The sequence below is a fragment of the Lactuca serriola genome, chromosome 9, assembly GCF_051521515.1.
Source record: "Lactuca serriola cultivar US96UC23 chromosome 9, Lser_US96UC23_V15, whole genome shotgun sequence".
In the NCBI taxonomy this organism is placed as follows: domain Eukaryota; kingdom Viridiplantae; phylum Streptophyta; class Magnoliopsida; order Asterales; family Asteraceae; genus Lactuca; species Lactuca serriola.
Genome location: NC_136416.1, coordinates 148178539 through 148193051, shown reverse-complemented (window position 1 = coordinate 148193051; position 14513 = coordinate 148178539). Strand labels below are relative to the sequence as shown.

General features: G+C 33.6%; 1 protein-coding gene across 1 annotated transcript; it reads right to left on the bottom strand.

Annotated features, from left to right (window-relative positions):
* Positions 1-9217: 9217 nt before the first annotated feature.
* On the bottom strand, positions 9218-9421 carry LOC145077117 (uncharacterized). Its single transcript, XM_079022893.1, has one exon. It carries the CDS (start codon positions 9419-9421, stop codon positions 9218-9220), a length of 204 nt encoding a protein of 67 aa, XP_078879019.1.
* Positions 9422-14513: the final 5092 nt, after the last annotated feature.

The following is a 14513-nucleotide window of genomic DNA, read 5'->3' as shown; positions in this document are numbered from 1 at the left end:
TATCTGAAACTTCTTTCATACAAAATTTAGGCTGCTAAAATAATGGAATAGAAGTGTCAAAATAGAAATTTACTTTCATCTATTTTTTATAGTAGCATCCTATTTTCAACTTTGGAGATTCTAATCAGTTGGAAACTTACCAGAAGAAATAAAATATATTGAAAGTCATTTCCATGATTTAGAGTAATAGTTCAAGGATATGGAGTTATATGGTTGTTGGTTGGGATGTTGTTGAATACTTTTATCTACTTATAAATTCTCATTATTGTTGTGTGTTGTTATTAAGTAACATTCTTAGTTGGATATGTATGGTTTGTTGATATTTGTATGTTTTTCATGGTTTTTGTGTAATATAGTTAAGAAATAATGTTATGCGGATATGTTTGTTTGGTTGTTAATAAATTTGTTTAGATATATTGCTAATTTTTAGTAATTGTATGATTTGGATATTAAATGACAGTAGTTATGGGTTTATGATAGGTTTTATGTATTGTCTTTAATATGCACTATTTTGATGTATGCTTATTTTTATCTTGTTTTGAAATTTGTTTCTCTTTTACTATAATGTTGATCATATATTGTTTGATCCTAAACATGTATCACGTAAAATTATATAATCAACAATGATTGATGATGTAAAATTTATGTCTACAATTTTATGATGCAAAATGAGTGTCGGGATAATATACACATTCATCAGGAAAAATAACTGCATCATTATTTTATTTATCAAAAAATATTTTGAATCTTACAGCTATAAATTATAAAAATTTGAATCATATACTTTGGATCAAACAGTTTAACCTAATACAAATATAGATTGTAAAAGTTTTCATCATGTGTTTTCACTACTACAAAATGAGTCTAATGCAACCTTTTGGAAGAAACCTTTTAACATAAGTTGCATTTGATTATAAACTAACTTTGTAAAACAAAAAGGTTGCATTAAAATGTATGTTGCAACCCTTTTTCGGAAAGGTTGCAAATTTTATTGAAAATTGCAACCTTTGTTAAAAAGGTTGCATGGAAAAACTCAAAGGCAACCCTTATTTTAAAAGGTTGCATAATTAGATAATATTTTAGTACAATTCTTATTGAATTTTAAAAAGACATTATCTATTAAATTTAAGATTTTGAATTTCGTCTCAGTATTTTTTATTTCCTTTTCAATAAGTTAAAGTTTTTTTGTTTTTGATTTTCTTTCTTAAAATCAAAATTTTATATTTCATTTTTTTATAAATTTTTAAATTTATAAAAGAGAGAAAAATAATTTTTTTTATCTTATTTAAATAAATAGATTTTAGAAAAGAAATAAAGCTTTTATATGAAAAAAATAAAGAGAAAGCTGATTTTAAATGATTAATAATAGATGGTGGGGTTTATTTTAGAACACACTCAAAGTTGATGGACCTAATATATAAAACATGAAATTTTGAATATGGATCGGCAGAAAACGATCGTAGCCTCATAGGGTACATCTCTAAACTCTAATTGGCGATTCAGTAATGCGAATGAGACGGGAAGGCTTCATCGAAGAAGAAATAACGAGAATGGTGGGTGTCGATACTCATTGCACATAGAGATCAATAGAAGAGGTGACGTCGGAATGAGAGGGCATACGGGCGCTTGACGTGAGGGAAGAACTCGTCGGCAACGACGCTGCTTGGCCTGATTCCGACGATTGGAGTGGCGGCGGTGACTGGTAAGGGGTATTTGTGATCGGAATCTTCAATATTCATAAAGGAGCAAACCCAAATCACTTCCATATCCATTAATTTGATGAAATTCAAAGGTATCTTTAAAACCCTAGAAATTTAGAAAATTTATTTGGAATTTTGAATTTATTAGTTGAGCAAATCATTGCTGGAGTTTAGTTTGAAATGGTGTATAAATTAAGGAATTTTATACGATGATGATATTCTGAGAAATACTTGTAAAATTTACTATCAAGGTTGAGATTTGTGGTTTGTTGGTACGAAAGATGGAAATTCCCGGAACATGCTTCATAGTCATGGTGTTGCCTTCCTCAAGGAGGTATGGTCATCGCGCAAAAAACTTCTTTCTTTTAATCATGGACATTTTTTCTTTTAGTTTCAGTTTCTTCTAACGACATTCCAGATAGACCCTCTACCAATAAAATCTTTGCATATATTTTGTATTGGATTTATTCTATGTTTATAGGCGTACATTAGAGCCATGCCTACACCACATTTATCTTTCCTTTTCTTAGGGTATCAGGTTATGGCGTTCACCTGCAGACCTTTAGACTATTATGATTTTTCGGTCTAGAATTCACATAGTGGTCAGGTAAACTACGAACCTTAAATGGTTTTAAGTTGTCACTTTAAGCATTTATGCAGCTTAGACCTTCTTACGACACATTCTATTTAGATTTTAAGGTTTAAATGCAAGAAATGGAAGTGTACTTTCATTTATTTGTTTATTTTAGTATCCTACTTTCAATATCCTCTCCTATAACATTATATTTTCATTTATGTACTGTGAAAAATCTACACAGTTATAGCATTGTACTTTAGACTTTTTTTTCTTAATTTTTCTCCTATAACATTCTATTTTCATTTATGTTCTTTGAAAAATCCTCTCAATATGTTGAACTTATAAATTGGCAGACTTTTGTTTCTTCGTGTCATCTCTTATTGATAGTTGTATAAACAAATTACTAGTTTTACATCCATTTGACATTTTATACGTGATTTTGACAGAAGCTTGTTTTGTTGAAATGATTGATGTGGATTCATGCCTACCTATTGAAGGTATTCTTAAAGAAACTATGTATTATGTAAAAACAAGTTTTGTGAGTTCATTCCTTGCTTTTTCCCAAGCGTGCTCTTGTAAGTTTCATTGATTCTTATACATTATGCAAATTGAGTTTACTCTTGAAGGTGAATATAAATTTCTTTTTATATCCACTTTTTATTCATGATTCAAATGTTATGACTATTCTTGTATTTTTTTTTTACAGAGGAACCTTTGTGAAATGGTGGGGAGAAGAACAATCCATTTAATTCACGTATCATTTATATGAAACACAAATTGACTTGTTATTTTTTTGTAACTGTTCGGTTTCATCACTATTTAGCTCATTTGATTCCAACATTTATATTCATCTATGTGTTGCATACTACTTTGTTTTGTAGTATCTAATGAACCAGTGCCGTTTTGAAAAGATGGTGGCATTTGGAAAAGATGGTCAGACTAAACAACCACCTTACATGAAAGAAATGAGAAGTGCAGGAGGTTTAAATACCTTTATGATTATAATTGACAATTTTGTATTAAATATGATTTGTAACTATTATTTTGAGTTTGGACATATCTGTTAATGTACATGAAACATTATGTATCATATTTATGTTATTATTTTTATGGTGTAATTGAATTAATAATGCATAATCATATTAATAGTTATCATAGTGTGTGAAACATTGATGCTACAAATGTAATAGAATGTGATTGCATCAACAAAAAAATAATGTCTTAGCATTATAAAATTCAAAAAGAAGATTGTGTTTTAGTATAAACAAGGTTACCTTTGTTGTAACTAAAATAATAATAAAAGTTGCATATATATTGTAAAAAAGGTTGCACTTTTTTTTTGTTAAAAACATCACAAAGGTTGCATTTGATCATAGAAAAGGTTGCATATTTGTGAATTACACCTTTAAAAAAGTTGCATTTAAATACTAAAATGGCTTCACTTTAACGTAAAAATAGTTGCATTTCAATGTAAAAAAGGTTGCTTTCTAAAAAGGCTGCATTTAATAGTACATGCAACTCTCTCAAAAAAAAGTTGCATTTTCTTACAAAAGGGTTGCCTTAGGTCTAATGCAACTTTACCTAATGCAACCCTTGATAAAGGTTGCTTTAGGCATAATGTAACATTTTAAAGGCTTAATGCAACTTTTTAGTGGGGTTGCATTAGCTTCGTTTTGTTGTAGTGTTTTAAATAGTAAACTTTGCCTCATATTTTCAAAAATGAAAAAAAGTTTTGAATCATACAATTATAAATCACAAAGATTTGCATTATTTTATTTAGGATCATCATTTTTTTCTTATTATAAAATTACTTCTTTATATACCTCAAAAATCATAATGTTCCAAACTTTTATATTTTGTATTTTCGGATCATAGTTAATATTTTGCACCATAACTTTTAGATTATAAATTTAGGATCACAAAATTTAATTCTTAATAGTTGCCATCTAAAATTTAATGATGCAAATTATATAAACACATTAATAACAACATAACTTCAAGTATATCTAATCTAATGATTCAAAAGTGTTATGATCTAAAAGTTGTTATGAATCAAAGCCTATGTGAAAAAAACATGATTTGGGTGAAAATGAAATGCTCCAAGTTGATTGGGTACAATTTTGAAATTATGATTCAAATATTTCAAGATATAATATTAAATCCATCCATTTATATAATTATGATTCAAAAAAAAATATTATGATAAATGTTATAATACAAAACTTGTTATGGACCATAATAATATGATTCAAAATATTATGATTCAAAAACGTTAGATCATTAATATGTTATGATCTAAAAACATTATGATTAACAATTAATATGATTGAGGGTTATAATAATTTGAATAATAGATTAATGATCATATCATCTCAAATGTATATGATTTGAAAATAATATGATCCAAATAGTTTATGATCTAAATATTACAAGTGAATCATTACAATGATCTGATTCTAACAGTTTATGATCCAAATAGTGTATTATCCAAACATGTTTTTATCGAATGATACAAATAAGGTGATAAACAAATTAGTGACATGATCAGATCCCAAATAACTTAAAAATTCATGATATAGCTGCAAATATGTTATGATCTAAAAACTATATTGCTCTAAATACAAATAACAATAATAGGGTATAAAAGTTGCAACAATTTTATATGTTTATGGTGTGTTGGCATAGATGACCAGTACAATAGTAATTTAGTAAGTGCTTCTCACTCTTTCTCCCATATATATTTTATATTTAAAAAAATCTAAATGAAGACCAAAAAGAAGTGGAAATGAAGAATAAGAAATAACTTACTTACATCTCACACATAAATAATACAAACAACTTATGAGCGAAAATAGGAATTTTTTTAGAGAAGATTTTCAAACGTCTTAACCGTTTTCAAAAATACCTTGAATTCCAATTTATTTTTATCATTAAAACATGTAATAAACCATATATATTTTATACAATCGTTTGATACCCAATCTTCTTTAGGTCAGTTGGACTCTATAGTGTATAGATTTGGTGACCATGGGTAACAACCCTTATTTGGTTGATTGACATGATGACATAGTGTATGGGCAATGCCATTTTCATCATGTTATTCTTTCTTAAGTTCTCCGACTCTCTCACTTAGCGTATGAGTGACGTGTTCTACTATATTCATGTTGTCTATCATTGATGTCGATTTGATGGCTTAATTTAAATACTTCATTCAATTAGGAGAAGGATAATGTTGTTTACGGACTTGCTGATCAGAGGAACAAACTTGAGGAGTCATGGAAGACTTGTCAACTTTGTTCCTCGAGGGTATTAGTTCTTTCTTAGAGTGTTCATGAATCATTCCGACTCTTGTGATGACATTTTCTTCCTTTAAGTGAAAGTATCATATTGGAAATGAGGTGGAATCCTTTCCTAAGGAGCATCCAAGCGGAGCGTTCCACCTGAAATTAATCACTAAAGGTAGTACACTCGTGGCATTTGAATGGTAGAATCTGCATCTCTTAGTCCTTCTCCTTCCATGTTTTCTTGAACTGGTTGCTTATCTTTGATTGTTCCCTTCTATTCTTCAAATTCTCCCCCTTTTCTAGGTTCTTTAGGTGGTTCATCTTCGGAAGGATCTTCATCTCTGGAAGACAGGGAGATAGAAATTTAGAGACTACTAAACGATTGACTGGGAACTATAGGTTTCTTTGTCACAAAGGTAACAAAGTTATTGGTTCTTTGTTCTTCTTCGAATTTAGATAAATCTGGAAAATCTAGATGCTATCCCAGATTTTTAAGTATTTTTATGATTTTTAAAATGTATATGCTGTCTGGGATTTGATATAAGGGTTGTAGGTACTAGGTATCAACATTGAGTCTTGAGAACATCCTCCAATCTCTAAAACTCTCAACCATTGTAGTCTGTCAAACTCGTCACTCAAGGTTAGTTGTTCACTAGTCCGAACATAAATAACATATGCACGCATTCCATGTTTATATATATATATATATATATATATATATATATATATTAGTGTTGGTGAGGTTTGTAGTATTATCAAATTTTGTTTTGTACTTCAAGACCACCGATTATGGATGAGGGCGAAACAGAAAACACCAGAGAGCAGGACTATTTTGGCAATTAAGCTCTTTTGAAATCCAGCAACCCATGTGGCCCTTCAAACCAGTTACCTCTCCCGTGAGTAACCAAGAAGTAGTGTAATTATTAATAATACTTTTATTAGGAGCCTGTAGCTATAGTTGTATTTCCTCTTTTGAGGATACGAGTTCTTTATAGCCAATTTAGCTCCGATACTAATCTGTCACACCCCCAGCCTAGGTACGCCGGGATGTGCGCCTTAGTTAATGATCACAAGCAAATTGAATATACCTCACTAGTTACAATAACAAAATCACAACAATTATATTTCACTTTAAGGTTTGAATACATGGTTTACACTATAATAATGATAATTTCATATATTGCCTTAACAGATAGGCCGATAAAACAAAAGCTAGATAAAAATAGGTTACCCGAAATCCATGAACGTTTCTTCTATTGAAAACTGGTTCATGTAGCATCCATAAAATTGATAAAAAAAAATTAAAACTTTTAAAATTTTCCAAAACCATCCATTTTTTACAAATTATTTTCAAAATAATTGAATATTAGAGTTTTCCGATAAATCATAACATGAAAAACGAGGAGGTGCACGATCAAGCATTCGCCTTCCATCGATCATCTGAAGTACCTGAAACAAAATTAACTACTGTAAGCACGAAGCTTAGTGAGTTCCCCCAAAAAATACCCATACACAACAATACTCACATAATAACAACATACTATAGTCCCAATCAACCATCGTGTTGGAATGCCCTCGGCCCACAACCATCAGGTTGGAATGCCCACATACTATTAGTCCAATCATCCTCGGGATGTAATACTCTCGACCCACAACCATCGGGTTAGAATGCCCACATACTATGAGTCTAATCATCCTCGAGATGGAATAATCTCAGCCCACAACCATTGGGTTAGAATGCCCACATACGATGAGTCCAATCATCCCCGTGATGGAATACTCTCGGCCGACAACCATCGGGTTGGAATGCCCACATACTATAAGTCTAATCATCCTCGAGATGGAATTGTCTCATCCCACAACCATTAGTCTGGAATGTCCCGGTCTGTTGGATTATACATAAAGCATTAATGCCTCAACCACCAATCACATATGCACATATATCAGATAACCACATATAGTCTACAGACAGTCAAACCAATCTACAAAGCACTAGGCGTAGTAACATCTTATCTACCAAGAAACTAATCTAATAGATCTTAACAACACATAATCATCCTATCTACCCAGATACATATCTATTAGATCATAACAGCATTAAAACATCATATCTACCAGGATACCAATCTAACAGATCAAGATAAATCAGGATGACAATCCAAAGGGCCGGCCTTGGTGCCTTAGACCCTTGAGTATAGCGAGGAAAACTCACCTCACAATGTCAAGCTGGACTAAAAGGATCAATCTCTCGAATCACGGCTCCGAATTCAAACACCTACAACCACCATAGGACTAATTCCATCAAGACCCAAATTACCCAAATACCCTCAAAAGTCAGACTTGGTTAACCTTGGTCAAAGTCAACAGTCAACAGTCAAGGTCAACATTCCATGTTGAACCAACTCATCGAGTGCATCTAGGAACTCGCCGAGTTCCTTCAGTGTTCAGAAAAGCTTGAAAAAACCTAACCAACTCGTCGAGTTATTTCATCAACTCGCCGAGTCCACTTAGAATCCAGAAAGCACGAAAACCCGACTTAACTCGTCGAGTTGGCTAAGCAACTCGAAGAGTTTCTTCCTCGTTGCACATATTCGAGTGGTTCTTCGATTCCAGGGACTCTAGGGCTTACATCTGAACCCCAAATGTGCCTAAAAGGATAAATTTTCTGACTTTATCACCTGGTACCATCCCAAACATCCAAAAACTCTTAACTAAGCCTTGTAAACCTAAAGGTTTAACCAGTAAGCCCAAGACTTTGGAGATCTGGAACCTACCCCTTTTTAGAATAGGTTTTAACCTCACGGACGTCCCAAAGATTGAAGATTTATAGACATGTATGTCCAATTCATGTCTTAAAACCAAAATGGCCAACCAAGAATTACTCTAGTTGCTGCAACAGCAACAACCATGACATGCATCCCAAAAAGAAACAATGCTGAAGAGAGAGAGAGAGAGAGAGAGAGAGAGAGAGAGAGATTGCATACATAGAAAAAGAACATCGCAAAAAACCTGTAAATCAAAGTTATGAAAAATACTTAATATGAAAAGGGAATTGAAAGTATAAAATGTGATATGCATATAAAGTATAAACACAGATACATAAGATTATCCAATTGATATATAAAAGAAAGAATTCAAATGAAAAGGTAAGGGTTTTTTTAGGTAACAAAAGTATAACAAAGAGCAGGGGAAGAGGAGTGCCGGATAGAGACCTATACAGAGAAATACAATTGTCATCTACCTTCAAGTGATTGCCATTTGAATTGGAATTGGAATTGGAATTGGAATCATCGTCTGATTTCACGGGTGGCCTCACTCTTACTACTACGCATATCTTCTCCGTTTCTATGCACAAATATTAAAGGACTGATTGATTTAGCTGGATCTACGACTAAAAGTGATATTTGTTGATCGATCAGGTGTATAGAGATACATGTTTCTCTATTTGATTTAAATATCATGGTTACCGGTTACTTTTGCCTTCTTTTGAATAGCTTGGGCTGAGAGTTGTTTCTTTTGCTACTGAAGCGAGACCTGATCTCTCTAAATTCAACAAATAGGCTTCATAAACTTCTAGAGATATTTGATTAGAAGAGCTTCGATCTCAACAAATAATCGATTTCCTCAGTAAATTCTAGTCCTAATTGATCAAATCACTAGTAAGTTTTAAGAATGGCGCCACATAAAGTACACATAATAGCTTTCCATGATTTCCAATAGAACAGAACATAGCAAAACCTAGTGGCGGTCTTCATATCTGCGACACTAGCTCCGCCGCCGCACCAAGAACAAAGCCCTACTATAGGCTTGCACCATCTCACTTGACGAGTTTGGTCAACCAAAAAGCAGAAGCACACCATTTCTTTTCAATTTCTCCTTTTTTTACAAAATTGAATCGATCTCCGGCGAAATGTCGAGCATTAAGCTTCCGACGCCGGTGACAGTGGAGAGATGGAAGGATTTTGGAAGAAGTGAGAGAACAGAGATATTAGGTTTTCATAGTGGTGGTCGATGAAGAAAATAGTGGTAAGCCATTGAAGGTGTTGATTGTTGACAGAGGTAGGTTGGTTGTTGAATGGTAGAGGAAGGCGGTCGACGGAGAGGGGATGATGTGGGTTGAAGTGTTCATTGCAGGAGGTGCAATGAAGATCAAAACGATGCGGGATGAAGAGAGCGAGAGAGAAGAGATGAAGGGGAAATAGCGTATAAGGGAAGGATTAGGTATAAGTTATCTTAGTCCTAAAATGCCCTCAGATTAATTTAAGTCAAATACCCCCGTGTTTCTTTTTTCCAAGTTTTTACAAAAATGCCACAAATCATCTTGACCTTCTATTATTTTGATCTAACGGCCCTTGTATGGTTCTCAAATTCTCGGAAAACTATAGGTTCTTAAATGATCATTCCTCTCTCTCTCTCTCTCTCTCTCTATATATATATATATATATATATATATATATATATATATATAGAGAGAGAGAGAGAGAGAGATCAGGTAAGGTAGAGAAAGAAACATTGGTTGGAGATTCCTTTTGGCAAATCCAAGCTTAAAGTGAAATTTTTTCATTAAATCTCATTTATGCCTTAAAAACAATTCTCATTTCGCGTGTCCAATTCTCGATGTTGGGTAATATTTACTATTGTGTCGAATGATAGATTTTAATTACAGGATTCTAAAAACCTGGACGGATAAATTTTTCGACTTGTGGAACTCTAGTAATTTGCGTTTAAAGTGTCGCGTCTAATTGGTTTGAAACGTCTGATTTTCGACTTTTTTTAAACCTTTTTATAAAAAAAAGTATTTCGAGTATAAAATCAATTATTAGTATGTAGTTTGAGTCCAAAAACGATGTCATAATTTCCCTCTGAGATGTACAAGTGTCTCAACGGTTCAATACAGTTTATGAAATCAGATAAAGCTAGTGTTATACCGGTTTGGTTTATTAAAACGGTCATATCTTTTACATATGAACTCCATTTTGGATGTTATTTGTATATCTGTGATCAGGGAAACATGTACTATGAGTCTAGAATATTTTGTTTGTTCACATACGCTTAATATAAAATTTCATTTTTTTAGTCGTTAACTAGAGTTACAGTTTGTGCGTTAAGATTTGTTTGGCATTTTCCATAATTGGAGATATGATACCATTTAATATCTTATTGTACTTGAAATGACATTATATTTCTACTAAAATATGCATTAAAAGTCAATCGTTCAAGATACAAAAAGGTACGTGGTGAACTGACCATTTACAGATTCAAACCTAAATGCCATGATGTCACATTATACTCCCAATAGTCTTGACATACACACACGACTCATCCTCACTTATGGAGAAACCAGACTCTTTAAATTTCTCATGGAAGCAAAGATTCTAGCTGTGAGACATTTGTTTTAATCCATTGATGAATTTCTCAAACTTACACACTTTATTGGGGAAATTTTGCATAAACTAAACCCTTTGGCTGACTCATGTAACCATTCTTCATCCAACTTCCCATTAAGGAAAGTGGTTTTGACACCCATCTGCCAATTTTCATAATCATGAAAGGCAACTATGGCGAGCATTATCCTAATAGAATTTATCTTGGCTATCACTGAGAAGGTTTCATCATAGTCAATCCCTTGGATTTGAGGTAATCCCTTCACAACTAGTCCTTCCTTGAATGTGTGCACATTTCCATCCGTGTTAGTCTTCTTCTTGAAGATCCATTTTCATTTGGCTGCCTTGCGACCGGATACATGATCAACCAAATTCCAAACTTATTTATGATACATGGACTTGATATCGCTGTCCATTGCCTCTTTCCACTTAGGAGCCTCAAGTACTGAAATTGCTTCCTTGTAGTTAGCTAGTTCTTCTAAATTTACCAGTGTACGGTCACTGATCAACGTATCACCATCTGTAATTATACAGAAACCATAACACTGAGGTGGCATGCTAACTCTATTGGAACAACGAATAGGTAATGAATTGTCAACTGGTTCAACTGGAACTTTTTCCTTTGGTTGAAAGGTTCCTTCATTGGTTGACTCTTGAATCTCTTCAAGATCAATTGTGCTCCCACTGTCCTCTCTGAATATGAAGTATCTCTTGTGAAAGATTCCACTTCGCGCTAAAAAGAACACGTTCTCAGTAGGTATGTCGAAAAAATATCGAAAAGTCTTTTGTGGGCATCCAATGAAAATACACTTCTCACTTATGGCTTCCAGCTTCTCATGAGTCTCTTGTCTAATGAAATATTCACTGCCCCAGACTTTGATATGTGCCAATGAGGGAACATTCCCTGTCCACATCCCGTGAGGTGTTTTGGCAACCTTCTTAGTAAGGACAAGATTCAAGATATGGGGGGTGTCTCTAAGGAATACCCCCAGAAAGAGATGGGAAGGGTGGGTCGACTCATCATGGAACGAACCATGTCCAACAAGGTCTGATTGTGCCTCTCATCCACACCATTAAGTTGTGGTGTTCTAGGAGGATTCCATTGTAAAACTATTCCATATTCATTGAGGTAGTCGTGGAACTCGATATTAAGATACTCTCCACATCTATCAGATCGTAGCATCTTTATCTTCCTTCCTAGTTGATTCTCGACTCCATGTTTAAACTCTTTGGACTTTTCAAAGGTATCTAATTTATGTTTGATCAAGTATATGTACCCATATCTACTATAATCATCCACAAATGTTACGCAAACTGATTAGCATCTCTTGTGGTGGATCTGAAGGGTCCATATACATCTGTGTGAATGAGGTCCAATAAACCTCCAGCTCTTTCACAAGATCCAATGAAAGGTGATTTTCTCAACTTTCCCAAAAGACAATATTCGCATTCATCATCTTGATTTAGGTCAAATGATTCCAGCACTCCACCATTTTAGAGTCGGGCATCGCGTTTCTTGTTAATGTGCCCAAGAAAAAATGTCACAAGCATGCCTTGTCTAAGCCACTAGATGAATCAATGTCAAATACACTATTTCCTAAGCTTTCAACACAATTCACTATTTCATACACACCATTGCAAGGTAAAGCTTCAAATATATAACACCATTTTTATAAGCTAAAATTGAACTATTCAAATCATTAAATGAGTAACAAAAACCTTGTATGAACAATGCATGAAATGGAACAATGTTTCACGTCATTTCTGATGAACAACAAAAATCTATCAAATATAAAATAACATCGCTACTAAGAATAAGATGATATGTCCCAATCTTGGTAACATGATAAGTTGCATATTCCCCATAATTAGATTAATCCTTCCATGCTCCGCCTCTTCACTTCCTTTTATTCCATGACTACTAAGCATAGTAATAAGTGGCCTCTTTTGGGTCACTAACAGCTAGAATGTCCGACTTGGGCCTCGCCTTTGGGCCATTGCTAGATGACCCAACATGGAACTTACCCTTCCGATTAGCTTTAGGAGCAACCTTCCTTTTCTCTCCCCCCCTCCCCCTTTTTTTTGCCTAATGGCGAGAACGGGATCATTAGTGGAAGGGGTTAGATTCTTTCCCCTCATTCCTGACCCAACAGTCTGTAGCAGGTTATGGAGTTGGACTAATGTGATTTATTTTTTGCTCAAATATAAGCCAAAATGAACTGATCATAACAACTTGGCAAGGATTTCAAAACCATGTCAATGTCTAACTCCATATCAAATTGCACATTGAGCCTAACAAGGCATTCCACGTACCTTTGCATTCTTTGCATGTGGTTGCACACATATTCCCCCTCTTTCTTCTTAAAAGCCATGAGAACTTTGGCCACTTCATATTTCTCTTGACGAGCTCTCTTGTGGTACTTTTCCATAAGTTCATTGTTTGTATCATATGGCTATAGTTCTCATAGAACCTCTACAATTCGGGGGCCACAACAACGACCATGATGCAAGCAACTTTTATTGCACCGTCGTAGTGTTTCTTGTAGGAGTTTAGTTGTTATGGAGTAGCAGTGGCTTCATTTATTTCAACAAATTATTTTTCAAGGACATACTCTTTTCCCTCGGATCAAAGTGCCATCTTTATGTTACACATCCAATCGTTGTAGTTGGTGCCATCAAATGTCACCTTGGATATGATCAAAGGTAATGAGAAACCCGAGTTATGGGTCGACAATGCAAAACCAGAAACATCACCAAGAGTAGACATATATAAAGAAAAGGTAGTTTTATTTAGATGATAAAATAATCCTTAATATTTAACCCATAATAAATATTTGAGGCTAGGCCCAACTATGCAGTTCACAATCTAGAAGAGGGATTTCATAATGTAATTGTAAATTTTATAAAGGTAGGTAAAAGAAATTTACCAATTTAAATCAAAATGAAATTCTTAGATCTTTTGAGATTCATTGAATCTATCAATCACATGTTTAATCTCAGATTATGCTCTTTCTATATGTGACTGAGATATTGAGGATCACAAACAAGATGTGAATAACCACACAAATGTGCTTGGCAACCTCGATATAATTTATAATCTCTAATTGATGTGCTAATTAACCAACATGCCCCATCAACAATGATAATTCTTGAGATGCCCATTAATACTCTTTATAGTCCCTATTAGTGTGTTGGTTAACTACACACACTCCAGTAACGACAAATAAAGTATAATGTGCAATTTCATGGATTAACATACTTTCACATTTTTCTGAAAGTAACTAGAGTGGGATTTTATAAAAGATTTCTAGTTCTTTAATAGCATTATACTTTTAATGAAGTTAATGTCCTATTGGATCTATTCTGCTCACAACCCTCCACCAAACAAGGAAGCGGTGGGTGACAGCATACACCCATTCAACTACCATTTTATAAGCAGTTTTCTTATACCCTCCATATAGTCAGGCTTCGTGAATGAGGCATACTAACGATCCGACTGACTTAGTCTTATGCTGTGAATCCCCATTTTCACGGCCATAAAAGACCGATTTTGTTTATGATTTATAAA

What these genes read in the sequence shown, in the direction of transcription:
- LOC145077117 (XM_079022893.1), bottom strand. Translation starts at nt 9,421, where the DNA reads ATGGTGTGCTTCTGCTTTTTGGTTGACCAAACTCGTCAAGTGAGATGG.